The sequence below is a fragment of the Gobio gobio genome (genome assembly GCF_949357685.1).
Source record: "Gobio gobio genome assembly, chromosome: 10".
Lineage (NCBI taxonomy): Eukaryota > Metazoa > Chordata > Actinopteri > Cypriniformes > Gobionidae > Gobio > Gobio gobio.
In genome coordinates, this window is record NC_137116.1 from 10,215,773 (window position 1) to 10,231,175 (window position 15,403).

At 40.0% G+C, this 15,403-nt stretch overlaps 3 protein-coding genes across 3 annotated transcripts in view; 1 reads left to right on the forward strand and 2 right to left on the reverse strand.

The window, feature by feature from the left end:
• The window catches only part of prickle2a (prickle homolog 2a), a 43,692-nt gene extending 34,142 nt beyond the window's left edge, over nt 1-9,550 (forward strand). Inside the window, exons 6-7 of the mRNA XM_079826481.1 lie at nt 4,786-5,724; nt 5,866-9,550. Coding sequence (XP_079682607.1) covers nt 4,786-5,724; nt 5,866-6,764 — 1,838 coding nt within the window. The 3' untranslated portion in view covers nt 6,765-9,550. The remainder of the gene's footprint in view (nt 1-4,785; nt 5,725-5,865) is intronic.
• rab35b (RAB35, member RAS oncogene family b) overlaps nt 1-15,403 on the reverse strand; it is a 761,740-nt gene that overhangs the window by 465,663 nt on the left and 280,674 nt on the right. The window lies entirely within an intron of this gene.
• LOC307132284 (uncharacterized protein) overlaps nt 9,551-15,403 on the reverse strand; it is a 44,546-nt gene continuing 38,693 nt past the window's right edge. The window contains exon 6 of the mRNA XM_079826490.1: nt 9,551-12,236. Coding sequence (XP_079682616.1) covers nt 12,024-12,236 — 213 coding nt within the window. The 3' untranslated portion in view covers nt 9,551-12,023. The remainder of the gene's footprint in view (nt 12,237-15,403) is intronic.

The following is a 15,403-nucleotide window of genomic DNA, read 5'->3' on the forward strand; positions in this document are numbered from 1 at the left end:
AACTATGTTGCAATGGTGAATGCACTACAGTTCTTCTCCGATCATGCCCAGCGAATGTCCCGTTGATGACAGGACTCAGTGCTGCCTTCCGATGTCTGGTAGAGCATAGACATTTTTGTATTGCGCATGTGTCGAAAGCGATCCTCCGCGCGCATCCGTTGTGTAGTATACTTTGAAAGACGCGCGGACAGGGCTGCGCGCGTGACGGGTCCGGGCACGGAAAGTGAAGTATACCCGGGCCTTTAGGAACACCATACTAATACTGTGTTTGACCCCTTTTCGCCTTCAGAACTGCCTTAATTCTACGTGGCATTGATTCAACAAGATGCTGAAAGCATTCTTCAGAAATGTTGGCCCATATTGATAGGATAGCATCTTGCAGTTGCACATCCAGGGCACGAAGCTCCCGTTCCACCACATCCCGAAGATGCTCTATTGGGTTGAGATCTGGTGACTGTGGGGGCCATTTTAGTACAGTGAACTCATTGTCATGTTCAAGAAACCAATTTGAAATGATTCGAGCTTTGTGACATGGTGCATTATCCTGCTGGAAGTAGCCATCAGAGGATGGGTACATGGTGGTCATAAAGGGATGGACATGGTCAGAAACAATGCTCAGGTAGGCCGTGGCATTTAAACGATGCCCAATTGGCACTAAGGGGCCTAAAGTGTGCCAAGAAAACATCCCCCACACCATTACACCACCACCACCAGCCTGCACAGTGGTAACAAGGCATGATGGATCCATGTTCTCATTCTGTTTACGCCAAATTCTGACTCTCTGAATGTCTCAACAGAAATCGAGATTCATCAGACTAGGCAACATTTTTCCAGTCTTCAAGTGTCCAATTTTGGTGAGCTCGTGCAAATTGTAGCCTCTTTTTCCTATTTGTAGTGGAGATGAGTGGTACCCGGTGGGGTCTTCTGCTGTTGTAGCCCATCCGCCTCAAGGTTGTGCGTGTTGTGGCTTCACAAATGCTTTGCTGCATACCTCGGTTGTAACGAGTGGTTATTTCAGTCAAAGTTGCTCTTCTATCAGCTTGAATCAGTCGGCCCGTTCTCCTCTGACCTCTAGCATCAAAAAGGCATTTTCGCCCACAGGACTGCCGTATACTGGATGTTTTTCCCTTTTGACACCATTCTTTGTAAACCCTAGAAATGGTTTTGCGTGAAAATCCCAGTTACTGAGCAGATTGTGAAATACTCAGACCAGGCCGTCTGGCACCAACAACCATGCCACGCTCAAAATTGCTTAAATCACCTTTCTTTCCCATTCTGACATTCAGTTTGGAGTTCAGGAGATTGTCTTGACCAGGACCACACCCCTAAATGCATTGAAGGAACTGCCATGTGATTGGTTGATTAGATAATTGCATTAATGAGAAATTGAACAGGTGTTCTTAATAATCCTTTAGGTGAGTGTATATAGCGCTTTCATATGTACTACTGTACACCCAAAGCACTTTACAACTATGTCAGGGGTCTCTCCTCAACTACCACCAGTGTGCAGCATCCACTTGGATGATGTGCGGTAGCCACAGTACAACGGCGCCAGTGCGTTCACCACACACCAGCTATTGGTGGAGAGGAGAGAGGGTGATAGAGCCAATTCAATGGATGGGGATTATTAGGAGGCCATGATTGTTGAGGGCCAATGGGGGGAATTTGGCCAGGACACCGGGGTTACACCCCTACTCTTTTACGAGAAGTGCCATGGGATTTTTTAATGACCACAGAGAGTGAGGACCTTGTTTTAACGTGCTTGTTACAGTATAGTGTGCCCATCACTATACTGGGGTGTTAGGACCCACACAGACCACAGGAACAGCACCCCCTGCTGGACACACTAACACCTCTTCCAGCAGCTACCTAGTTTTCCCAGTTGGTCTCCCATCCAGGTACTAACCAGGTTCAGCCCTGCTTAGCTTCAGTGGGAAACCAGTCTTGGGCTACAGGGTGATATGGCTGCTAGCCAGATGAAATATAATGTGGATAACACTGAATAAATATCTTGTCTTCAGGTTAGATACTGATAATTATTCACTCAAACTCCTTTATCTAAACCGATCTACTAAACCATCAGACTTGCACATCCACCATGGTTGTAGTTTTTCTCTGTGTTTGAGTTCTAATCGAATCCTCGTCCAACGCGCAATGGGTTGTGGGCAATATTAGCTGTTATTAGAGTGTATTAGAATATTGGAGAGTGCACGGATCTGCACTTCGGATTCTAACCGCAAAAAGTGCACCATTCGTGTATCTTTGGAATACTCTTTTCAAATACTATTTAGGATGGATAGTAAGCGAATTGAGTCACAGCAAGTTGTTTCAAACTCGGCCTGATTTTGTTCAAAAGTTTGTTCTTCGATTAGGCTTGAAGTATATTGGGGCCTTGAGCCACGAAAGAGAACCTTATCCACCTCTGACGAGATGCGTTCTGTGCATGCTCTAAACAGAACAGCAACAAGTTCAACAAGAACAGCAACAAGCACAGTAGCCTTTTTCTTTGGTTGCGCACCTAAATGGTCAAATTCGCACAGAAATATGTCAAAATGCCCGCCTTTGTTAGTATTCAAATAAACACAAGAATAGGATTTATGTTCTTCAGGTAGTAACTCAAACTCACAGTGAAAGCCCTGCACGATAATTCCATATTGCAACTTATTTATTGTTTGTTGCATATTTGTTTGGTTTTGTCTATTGCTCCTTGGTCTAAAAAGGACCCCTTCCCCGGCCCCAGAGCCATACTACAAATTGACTGCCAATTTATTACACATAAAGCAAGAAACAAGTGAAAGTCTCCTCAAACAAACACCATCAAACTGGTTCATGTTCAACAAACCACTGAAGAAATGGAAGAAGTTACTGAACCAACAGGGCAGTGAATTGGATCCAGATTGCACTCTCTGCATCATAACACTTAAAAGCATAGAGTTCCCTAATAAAAAAAGCTCTCGCATTCAAAATGGTCTTGGTACTTGGTACCTACTCAAAGAGCCATGTTCAAAGGACAAACTTCCACATTTTCAGCTGGGGATGCCGAGTCTGGGAAGTGCATCTACTCTGATCGGTATCTCTCAAGGAAGCTTCTCCAGGAGAGGCCCCAGGTCAAACCCAAACACAGGGCAGCCACAGATCCACAGATTTTTTTTTTTTTTACAGCCATTGTGATTTCATAATCGTTCTAAGCCAAATTGCCAAATTTTGGTTTAATTTTGGTTATTCGTACAGCCCTAGATTACCCACACACACAAACAAGCACACAACAAACACTCGCTTCACACAGCGGCTCTGTCTTACACATATGCAAAACTGCATCGCACAGGTGCTACTGTGGTAAATGTATTAATCACACAGTAAAAAAAATTGCAGCATGTGCGACATATATGTCACACTATACAGCCCTGACATATACGCTGGTGCTCCATCAATCTCCAGTGAAGGAGGTGGCTCAGGGTCTGTGGTTCTGCCAGATGTTGTGGACTGGTTTCAGCAGGGACTCATGGAAAGCAGGAGAGATGCGGTAGTTAGCGATATGTGACTGGGTTAATCTATTTTAAGATTTTGAATGGACCCACATACAGTGGGTTCAGCTTCCATAGTTTGAGGTCCTTTGTGAACAACCAGACCCTTCGACCCTTTGGGATGCCTCTGTCAGACAGCCTGGTTTCGCTGAGCTTGTACCGCTGCTGCCCACATATATTCAGCCTGATATCCAAGGCAAATGTGATAACTATCTTCTACATTTGGCTACAAAAGTTTTTGCTATCTGGGTTGCATTCATGAGCTCAATAGACATCTCTGTGATGGCTACAATGTTCAAAAACATGTTTTAAAAGGAAAACCTTGACAAACAGATACACATGGGACTATTTGAAAGCAGCAAGTCAGTACTCAGTAGCCTACTATACAAGAAGGGCTGGTATTGTCACATTTTTGCAATTTCAGTATCGACTCAGTACCAAAGTAGCCAATTCGATACTGAAATTATAACATTTTGACAAAACTAACTCAAACTACAAACACATTCCTTGTGTGCGTGAGCACACTTGGCCAATAAAATGTATTGTCATTCTGATTTCTGAAATGCACAAAAATAATTGAAAAACATTTCAAATGTATTTAAAATGATGTCCAAAGTTTTCAATCATAGTGTTTTTACAGAAATAATAATGGTAATACTTTACAATAAGGTCTCAGTTGTTAACATTAGTTAATTTATTTACTAACATGTACTAACAATATTGTTTAATTCATTAATGAGCAATACATTTGTTAGAGTATTTATTAATCTTTGTTTATCTTAGTTATTAAAAAACGGTTGTTTATTCATGTTAGTTCACAGTGCATTAACTAATGTTAACAAATACAAGTTTTTGATGTATTACTGTGTTGAAATGAACATCAACTAAAATTAGTAAATGCTGGAGAAGTATTGTTAATTGTTAGTTAACGCTAACTAAAGTGTATTTATATATTTTCAGTTTAATCCGTTAAAAATATTAACCGCACTTTACGCAGTATTCCATTTTTGGCTAGCGTTACATTATATGATCACGCTGTTATTCAAGCAAATGCTTTTAAACCATTCATGCACGATAAGACACAAAAAGGAACGCAGTGCAATACTGGCGCACATCTGTGATTTAAAGTGTATATAGTGTGTGATTGTTGTGGTAAATTATGGAATGAGATACATTCCAATATTGATTATCCTCACACTACATTTGAAGAATGAAGAGAAAAAAAGTGTTTACTCTGTCTTTTGTCTGTAATGTGTTTTAGGTATAGACCAAGGTCAGATGGCATATGAAGGTCAACACTGGCATGCCACTGAAGAGTGTTTCAGCTGTGCCCGCTGCAATCAGTCTTTGCTGGGTCGTCCCTTCTTGCCGAAACAAGGTTTGATCTACTGTTCCCGTCTCTGCAGCCAAGGGGATGAGCCTGAGTTGTCAGACTCCTCTGACTCTGCTTTCCAGAGTGCCCGTTCCCGACAGTCACGCCACAGTGCTCAGATTGGCAAGGACGGGACAAAAGGGAAAGGCGAAGGTGTACGACAAACATCATTAGCTGGCCCTACACAATTAGCTGTTGATGCGGAGCCTCTAGCTGTTCAAATGGATTTGCTGAGCATCTCAAGCCCAGCTCCCAGCCGCACGCCCCATCGCACACCAACGAGAACCCCAAGTAGAATCCAAAGTCGGTCTCCAAGTCTGAACCATGAGCAGCCAGTTTGGGTAAACAGGGATGAGTCTTACTCCTATGAGTCTCAGCAAAGAGATTCCTCCACATCTCCAAATCCCCATCAGCTACGAAGCCAATGTAGCATCCGTACCGCTTACCCTCCATCTCCAAATCCGCCACCCAAGATAGTGAGCAATCCAGAGTCTTGGTCCAAAGAAACACCTGGGGGTAATTCCAAAAAGCCTCCAGTCATGGCTGCTCTGAGGGGGCAGTCTTTCAATGAAAACTGGATGCACCATGGCCAGGAACCGGAATTTCATGCTCCCAAGCTCAAAACACAAATGAGCTTCAATGAGGTATCAAGCCGCAATTCTGGATTTTTGGACAAGCGCAGTATCAGTGTGCAAGGTTTCCCCCGAGAGATGCGTCCTCCGTTGCTGAGGAGCAGGCACCAATTTGGGCCAAGCTTTGTTGAACTTACGCCACTAGAACAAACACCAAGAGGTTCTGCTGACTCACTGGCCCTTTCATACACCACAGGTAAGCTTTAATTCAGTTTAACAAATACAAATACCATACTTCTTATCACTACATGACAGGGATACGTTCAAAACGAGATGAGTTCTCACACATTTAGCATGCTGTACCTATTTCTGATCTCTGGCCATTGTTTGTCTTCAGCAGGAAACTCTTTAGATGGGACTAACCGGCGCCAGGAGCACTTCTCTCGATTTTCTATGCCTGACCTGAGTAAAGACTCTGGGGTAAATGTGTCTGATAAAGGCACCATGGGTACTTTAAACTCATCAATGCAGTTCCGCAGCACTGAATCCCTGAGCTCTGTCCCAAGACCCCTTGCTGATATTGGCATGCCAGTCAGAGTAAGGTACCCTCCTCCACTATACTGGAATTCGTCCAGAGGGCTAAGTTTTGAGGATCCAGTCAAAGGTCGCATTGGTCTTGCAGGAAGTATGTCCTGTATGCAAGAAGGCAATGCCCAAGCGATGACACCACGGCCAAGACGTCCTCAAACACAAGACTCTACCAGACAGCAGCGTCAGCGACAACGTCACCACCACAAAAGTCACAAAAGTCACAAATATCGCTCCCGCCGCTCTCGTTCAGACAATGCCCTGCATTTAGCTACAGAAAATCAGAGTTTCCCTGGGGACCCCATTCATAGATTTCACAATGACTTTGAGCGACCATCCTCATCAAGAGTGCCACACAATCTCTTTGGAGCAAATTATGGGTATCGACAACAGTTCTTTAGGCCATGCCCTCGAACCACATCGGACCTCACCTTGCAGGATCCTGGAGGTCCACATATTGGACAGTATATGGGTAGGTATGGAGAAACAGTTGAGGATGAAGATCAGTTTTGCTCAACCTGTTCCTCTTCTTCAGAGGTGTCTGATGATGATGGTTACCTTATGGGTGAAGTCATGCCACGGCCAGTGCAGCTCCGATACTTTGACAATGAGGAATTGCGACATCGTTATAGCCCTACATTGACGGGTGGTCACACCCAACTACATACACGCAAACGGAGAAAGAGCAAGAACTGCATCATATCATAAGCAAATGGCAATGTGAGTATCTGAGTGTGTGTATGTGAGAAGTGAGTAGAAGTGAGTACATCATCATTTAAATGTCAAATGATTCAAAAATCTATCACCTCGCAGTAACTGTGTTACTTGTTAAGTTGAACAGAAGGGTATTTCCTCTTGTGTAATAGGCTATTAATCGTTTAGATTTACAGGATCCACAGTTGGAACTCAATGCAAGTACACCTTTCAATACAGAGATTCATTTTATCCCCTTAATTTGATGTCCACCTTTATTTTTGATAAAGACTCAATCCTTCTCAGCATGGAGGACACCAGTGTTTCTGGAGAGATGCCCTACCTCAGGGGTTGCTCTAGCTTTCTCTTTAAAACAACCCAAAGGGGCTCCATTGGAAGTCAGACGACACACTTTGCCAGGTCATAGTTTTAACTGTTTTCATCTTTAGGATCTCTTGCATGATTTTAGCAGTGTGCTGTAGATCATTATCGTGCTGAAATATTCGTCCTCTTCCCAACTTCTTCCAAACTTGCTGTTTTGTTCTGAAGAGTATGCAAGGATTTGTTTCGTTTTTTTTCTTGGACGCCATCCATAGAGGTTGGTCCCACTGTCTGAGCTGCCACAGAATGTCCATGTCACTTGCCCTTCTTCAGAACTAGAATGCACAAGTAATTTTAAGATAGGGGGGTCCAATCCTGCTCCTGGAGGGCCACAATCGTGCAAATTTTGCTCATGCCTGGAAGTTTCTAGTGATCCAGAAGACGTTGATTATGTGATTCAGGTGTGTTTAATTTGGGCTGGAGCTAAACTCTGCTGGATGGTGGTTCTCTGGGATCATAATCAGACATCCCTGTTTTAGGATGATTGGTGGTTCTATGGCTCATTCCATACCTCCTATTTACCTCCACATTTTTCGGCCCATCCACACGGAGACGCGTTTAGCTGTATAGGTAAACATTTTTTTACCGTATCAGCGTTTCGTCCATACGAATCCGGCGTTTTGGGAGCCTGAAACCAATATTTTTTTAAACCGGGTCCCAGAGTGGATAAATCTGAAACTGACACCCTTGCGTTTTCGTGTGTACAGCCAATCCGTATATTTTGTGAAACGGTGACGTCATCACACCACGTCCCGCACGGTAAAGACTAGAAGGAATACAGCTACGGGCACTGGGCATGCGCACATCAATATTACGTCATTTAATTACTGTATATGCATTATTGTAGAGTTAGGATAGGTGTAGGCGTTAATAAAACATAACCTGGTAAGTAGCAAATTTATTTCTTGTTATTTTATCGTGAGATTTTGCCTCACTTCCTACCATTGCTGTACCCCTTCTAGCCACTACTCTTCTACTCCGTTTTTAGTGTATTTCTGTGGCAGAATTACAGTGCCACACACTGGTCTGGCATGTATACTACTTCGTTTTGAGTCGGTTTCAGTGGTTTCGTGTGTACGCAGATATTTCTTGAGACGAGGGGAAAAAAAGATTGGATGGGGAAAGCTCTGGCTTTGTGTGGATGTGGCCTTAGTTGGTCACAATCTTCCTGCAACCATTTTGGTCTTTGTGAAGGCTCACAATAAGGTTTTTACATTTTTTTGGCAAATCTTCACCATGTGGAGCCAATCAGACATGCAGACAGATACAATCCATAAGTCCAAAATTGACAAAGGTTTGGTGTTCGCATGTCATTTTATAACCACGTTAATGCAATTAGGTCAATTGGAAAGATCAGGTGTACTCAGTTTTGTTTCAATGATCACAGATTCCCTATGTCTATGTATATAATAAATACCCTACGTGTCAATTTAGAAATAATACAGTTGCCAAGAGGTGATAGCATTTTTATTAATTCGACAGTTAAGTGATATTACACGGGGTGTACTCACTTCTGTTGCGTATCGTATGTTTTTATTCTTAAATATCCAACTATGGTTTTTAAATCCAATTCAGGCATGTTTCAGTCACACAAGTAATACTGTAGGTCATGTGTTCTGATCTGAAATCATGTGTTTACTGTGACTGGAGATTGCACAATGATCAAAAGTATTTACTTCTATTTATTTGAGTAGTACATTGAATCTTATCTATTGCTAAGAATATGGATTTTGTTTTGTAGAAACCTGTGCAATAACAATCTGCTATATAACCTAATTTCAGGAGAAGGAGAGAAGTGTGCACTTAACCTTCAGAATTAGGATACGGATTTTTAATTTACTCTGAAATTAATTTGCGTCACTCTTGAAAAAATGTGGGATTACTGCTTGGCATATTCCATAAAATCTAATTACAACCATTTTCTTATCTGTTTTTAGATTTTCTTGGTTGTGATAATAATTCTAGTCAAGGCTACACTCCCAATTTCTTTTTCCCGTATTTTTTGGTATAATTAAGTGGCAATACAGTTTTCTATAATCCCCACGCTGCTTACTGTTAATTGTTCTAAATACAGTAGTTTCCTAATATGCTCTTCATGGTTTTCAACTTGTTTTATTAATGTCATTTTAAAATTAAACTTTATAAAATGTTTATCATTTTGTTGGGCAATGTTGGTTATGGTTTTAAATGCAATATTCTGTCTTTTACAAATAATATCTTAAAATTAAATGTTTTCCTAATGATAAAACAATATATAAAAATTATGTAGTATTGTAAAGGTTCTGTACATATTGTCTTAAATATTTCTATATTTTGTATCTTCAGATGCATTATTTGTATCATATTGTAGAGTGTAGAAACCAATGGTGACTGCATGTGTATCCCCAGTTCATGTATTGTATGTGAATTAAATAACTTTCAACAAACAAACCAAGCCTTTAATTAAGCTTCAGATTAGCACAATTGAGGTGATACATAAAAAAGACTATTTTATATTATATTTTCAGAAATATAGTCTGACACCGGGTGAAAAAGCTTCAGTTTCAGCCAATTCTCTCCTGTGATTTGTTTTTTCACAATCTTAAAACATATATTACAATCCTGCAGATTGGTGGAAGACAATCATGTTTATTTGTAATTCATGACATACTGTTTTTATCAAGACATAAAATTCAAGACACAACAGCAAGCTTAATACCAATTATGTACAACTAAATTCATTTATCTTTTCTCTGGCCTCCACCAATATTTGAAGCTTGTTTCAACATGGTACAAATCCTTTGCAAACAATATTTAGGCAGAAAACACATGTATTATATATTCATACTTTGATATATTTTTACTTCACATGGGCTAGCTTGAGTTTTATTTCAAACATTTTGTAATCTTGGTAATGACATCATTAAAAATATTGACTTTTCTCACTGGTTTTGTGGAATTACAGATATAGAAGAAATACAAAGGTGTAAAAAAAAATGTTTTATTGGCACTGTATATTAAATGGGTCAATATCATGAGAAAATAGCATTAGCCTCTTAAACTCCAAGGACCCTGATAAGGGTAAGTAACTTATTTACACTAAATTTCTCACATTGAAAAGCTTCCCATACCCACAAACAGTGATCTAAATACACAATATTGGTGTCATTGTACAGGAAACCCTTTGAAGTTTCATAAATCACTGCTAAAAGTGATAAACATTTAAGTATATGCTGTCTGAGCTGTAATAAACTTTTAGATTTTTGGGGTTATTAATACATTTTTTAAAGTGTATATCTCAGGCCCTGTGTGTTCTAGCACCCTGCAGACAGTTTTGGCTGTTTCCAGCATATGTCAGCAAACACTGAAAACAATTATTGTGACATAATTTGTGGATATTGCATTTATACCACTGTATCCGCTTGTTAAGTCATGACGCCATTTCTGGGTCCAAGCCTCAACTCGTTTCACTTGAGAATGCCATCGACGGCCTTGCTATTTATTCATATTAAACATCAAACATTTAAAAAACGAAAACATTTTAAATACTTACAGTCTACACAACAGTCTCTGTGCTCACAGCATCACAGACATTAATCATTTAATGATTTATAAAAGATGAATCACTGTCTGGCCATCTGGAATTTTGGTATGGAGATAAAGGTTTTGATTATAATTTTTATTGTAGTATTACACCACATTGTGTGTGTGCATATTAGCACCGTTTGTTGTTTTTCTTGTGGTATGAGATAGAGCGTTTGGACCCGGAAGCGCTTCCGCGTGACGTCAGACTTAACAACCGAATATGGGGAGACTTCTATATTGGAAAGATTTGGGTAGGCAGAAATTACATAAAAAAGGTAATATTCCTCACTTCAGATCCATTTAAATAAATATTGCATACGTGATACAGACAAAACATTTTTTTCCCGTATTTTCTGCCATCTAGTGGAAACTGAGTTACACACTTTCAAAAATGAATTTATAACCAAAACTCAGACAACATATACTTACATGTTTATCACTTTTAGCAGTGTTTTATGTAACTTCAAAGGGTTTCCTGTACAATGATGTGTGTATGGGAAGATTTTCAATTTGGGTAGGCCAAATCCAGGCGGAAATCCCCAAAAATGGTCCCAGAGCTAAGGAGGTTAGGATCAGTGCTGCAAACACTGATACCCCTTTTCCACCAAGGCAGTTTGAGTGCTGGTTCGGAGCCAGAGCCAAGTTTCAAATCGGTTCTTTGTCTTTCGACACCCAAAGCACCAGCTCTGAACCAGGAAAAGTGGTTCTTAAGTAGCACCAAAACACTGCTTGTTTAGAAGTAAGAACCACTTGCGTCAGGGGCTGGGGGCGGGGTTACCGTGACCAACAAGACGAACACAAACTTGAGATCCGCCATTTTTGAAATAGTAGCTAATGGAGCTAATAGCTGCTCGATTGTAATCTCTGTCTATACAAATCACGGCGAGCTGCACAAATGCGTTGGATTCGCTGTGTTTTGATGCCGATGTAGGATCGTAAAGCCATCAATAGTAAGCATCAATAGTAAAGTAACGCAACGTCCGCCATTGTTGATGGAAGGCTTGTTCGAGATGCAGCGGTGCTGTGCAGACCGATCGCCGTTTGACATCAGAGAGCATACGACTCCTTTTGTTTTTGAATCGCTCATGCTGTACCATACGCTCTCTAGCCCGTGGAAAGGCAAACCGGTTCTTAAGGCTCGTCAGTCGAACCAACTGCGAACTGGTACTAGCATTGGCTCTGAACTAGCACCCGGTTCATTCTGGTGGAAAAGGGGTAAGATATAGCTACAGGTGTGCTAATAAAGCACCATATTTTTAAAGTTGAATGGATAGCGTGAATAAGAAGTTATGAAATAAGTAGCTGCATTCAGCCTTGTGTTTGCAGTCTTCACTTGTCGGAATGCAGTTGGGAGGCGGATGGAGTGTTTGGCTCTCGGGAATCATACTCATGGATGAACTGCTCCATGGCCTTGATGCAACGCGTGCCGATGTCCCTCAGGTTTTCACGCAGAGACGGCTGAATCGACTTCTCCAAGGATGGATCCTTGGTCACCAACATCTTCACAACCATGCCAAACGTATCACAGTCCTGCCGATACACCTGTGTGGATTATCAACATTGATTACTCAAAACATTACATTAAAATAAGCTAATTTAATTTCCCTGCCAGCAAAAAAAGTATGATTTTATCAGTTTCACAAAACTTTCATGGCCCCCAGAATATTTTGTTGTATGAATATCTGAACATGCAATATATAGGCTATATATATATATATATATATATATAAAGAGCAAAGCCTCTGCTTTAAAAAAACAAAACAAAAAACATGTAAAACATTTATTTTAGCTTCATACCTTTTTTTAATCAACACTTAACCCTCTGGGGCTCTTCGGTCATTTCTGACCCGAATTTTTTTAAATAATTTTTTTTTTAAATCGTAGCTTCATTGGAATGATCCGAAACTTGGTGACTTTATTGGTACTTGGTATATGAACACCCAAAAAAATTGGGGAAAGGATTTTAAAAGTCTAAGTGGTTGTAAAAAAAATAGTCACACTCAGAACCTTCGGGTCAAAAATGACCCCCATAGGAAATGAATGGGAAATTGGCAAAAGTATGAAAATACAGAATTTTTTTGTGCATACAATCTACAAATCAGCCAGGATGCAGAAAAAAAGGACTCAACAGTGAAGGGGTGAATCTCTAAAACATCAAGAGTACAAAACTCAAAAAACACACACACACACACAAACACAAACACAATTAGCTTTTGGAATGGCACACGTTAATTTGTGTGTGCATGTGTTTTTGTGTGTGTGTGTGTGAGTTTTTTTGTCTGTTTTGCACGCTTGATGTTTTAGAGATTCACCCCCTTCACTGTTGAGTCCTTTTTTCTGCATCCTGGCTGATTTGTAGATTGCATGCACAAAAAAACTAATTTCCCATTCATTTCCTATGGGGGTCATTTTTGACCCGAAGGTCCTGAGTGTGACTATTTTTTTTTACAACTACTTAGACTTTTCAAATCCTGACCCCAATTTTTTTGGGTGTTCATATACCAAGTACCAATAAAGTCACCAAGTGTCGGACCATTCCGATGAAGCTACGATTTTTTTTTTTTTTAAACGCAAGATCCATAATAGTGGTAAAAATGTGCTATCATAATCCCGCCCTCCGGATCATTTTTGACCCGAAGGTCCTGAGTGTGACCCATAAATGAAGAACCCCAGAGGGTTAAATGTGGGTAAGTTTCATAAAAAACATGTTGAACAAAAAGCTGAGAAAATCAAAGACTAAAACGTGTGAGCAATGCTTCTATAGCCCTATTCGGACGGTAATTCTTTCTCATGGGGACGTCCGTAAACATATATGTGATAAAACTTGTGCATTGGGATGGCGATTTATACACGGTGGAGGAGCGAGTTTTGTGATCCTGCGCACATGGGAACGCTACTCACGTGGTCAGTCGAATGGTTAAAATGTCATATGCTTGGATGCTCCGCAGTGGACATAAACAGTGAATTTTGAAGTGATCTCTTCTCGAAAACTCACAGATGTGGATTCGAACAGATTAAATTACCACATGTCCATGGATTTTGTCTAAAAACAGTAATTCGGCCGGGGATTTTAACGTGGGTGGTGGGAGAAAAACACTGACATTATGGATTCAGACGATAACAAAATCACAGACTAGCCACTGTAAATGATGCAAATACATTACGACCCCACGAGAAACAATTACCACCTGAATAGAGCTTATGGCTAGTTTCTGCTTCTTTTTCAAAATCCGTCAGTGGTGAGAAAAGAGTTAAAAATAACACTGGAAATGCTGTGCATATAAACCTGCTAACACACACAGAAAAAAACAACCGGATGCAGAGTTAATTCTCAGTACCAGCAGGAAATGACTAAGGGCCCTTAAGCAAGACTGAATCGTGTGTGTGTGTTTGTGTGTCCACAGTTCACATTGCGTGTGTGTGTGTGTGTCCACGGTTTGCAGTGTGTGTGTAATAAACATTTTTGTTAACACGTGCACATTTTAAACAATTGTATATGTAATGGACAATTTTATAATCTTAACCTCTTTCAATTCAATAGTTTAACATATCCCTATAACAACCAAGTCTGCATTAAGACTAACAGAGGTCACTAAATACGAGGAATAACATCACATGACACATTCCTGTAGGATTTTCAGTGCGGCGTCACTGAGAGATGGAGACTGTATTTTGAATAAGCTGCAGGTGACGGTGACTTGCCTGTTACTAATATAAGGGCAAAAACACTCAAATAATCCCATTGTCATAGAGATATAAAACATACAGTTTCAATATAAATAATGCAAAATACAGTTTCATGGTTGGTTAGATCAAATTTATAGCCAATACATTTTCTTAAAAAATTCTAAATCATTATGAAAAATGGCAAAACATTAAATTTGATCTTTGCTTTATAGAAATACAGTTTACAGTTTAGGCAGGTTTTTTAAACTGGGGCCAGGGGTCCTCCATAAGGTTCTAAGGGGTCTCCAAAAAATTTCAGAGAATAAAAAGACAAAGCAATGGATAAAGTCTACCGAAGATTCTAATGGTCTCAGTTCTAAATGTTTCTCTCCTTTCTTGCCGTATACATACTTTCCAGTACTTTCCAGTTACATGTTTGCTTTGTATCTTTTTAGTGAGTTTTTCTCAATATAGTCCCCTTTATGTTGCTCACTGGGGTTGTAAGGCGGTATTCTTAACGCAGTGAAAGTGAAAGTTGCTTATACAAATCATTTTTTATTGAAAATGTTCTTCTTCAGGTTTATACATCCAACATTAAGTATGGCCAATTTAAGTTTGGAAACAGTTTGTTGCATTTATAATTTCACACTTACTATTTATCTAACAGTTTAATTTTTTTTTTTTTCCATACATAAAAATATAGAGATGGATTTTAGGAAGGGGGTCCCTCATAAAAGGTTCATCATATTTAAGGGGCCTTGGCATCATAAAGTTTGAAAAACCCTGGGTTTAGGGGTGATTGTATGTGTGAGTGTGTGCATGTGTGTGTGTGAGTGACTTTTCCAGTCTTATACTTAACTATATTCTGAAGGCTTTTACAGAGGGATTTGTTAATATATCATTCCTATCCTGAGTTATAGGTCTTTTTCCTCCAAAAAACATGGCGAAAATTGATTTCTTAAGGCTATTGTTAGTATTCTCTAATTTACGAAAGCACAAAATAAGATATCCAGAATCCCCTCTGTAAAAGCCATTTCATCTAA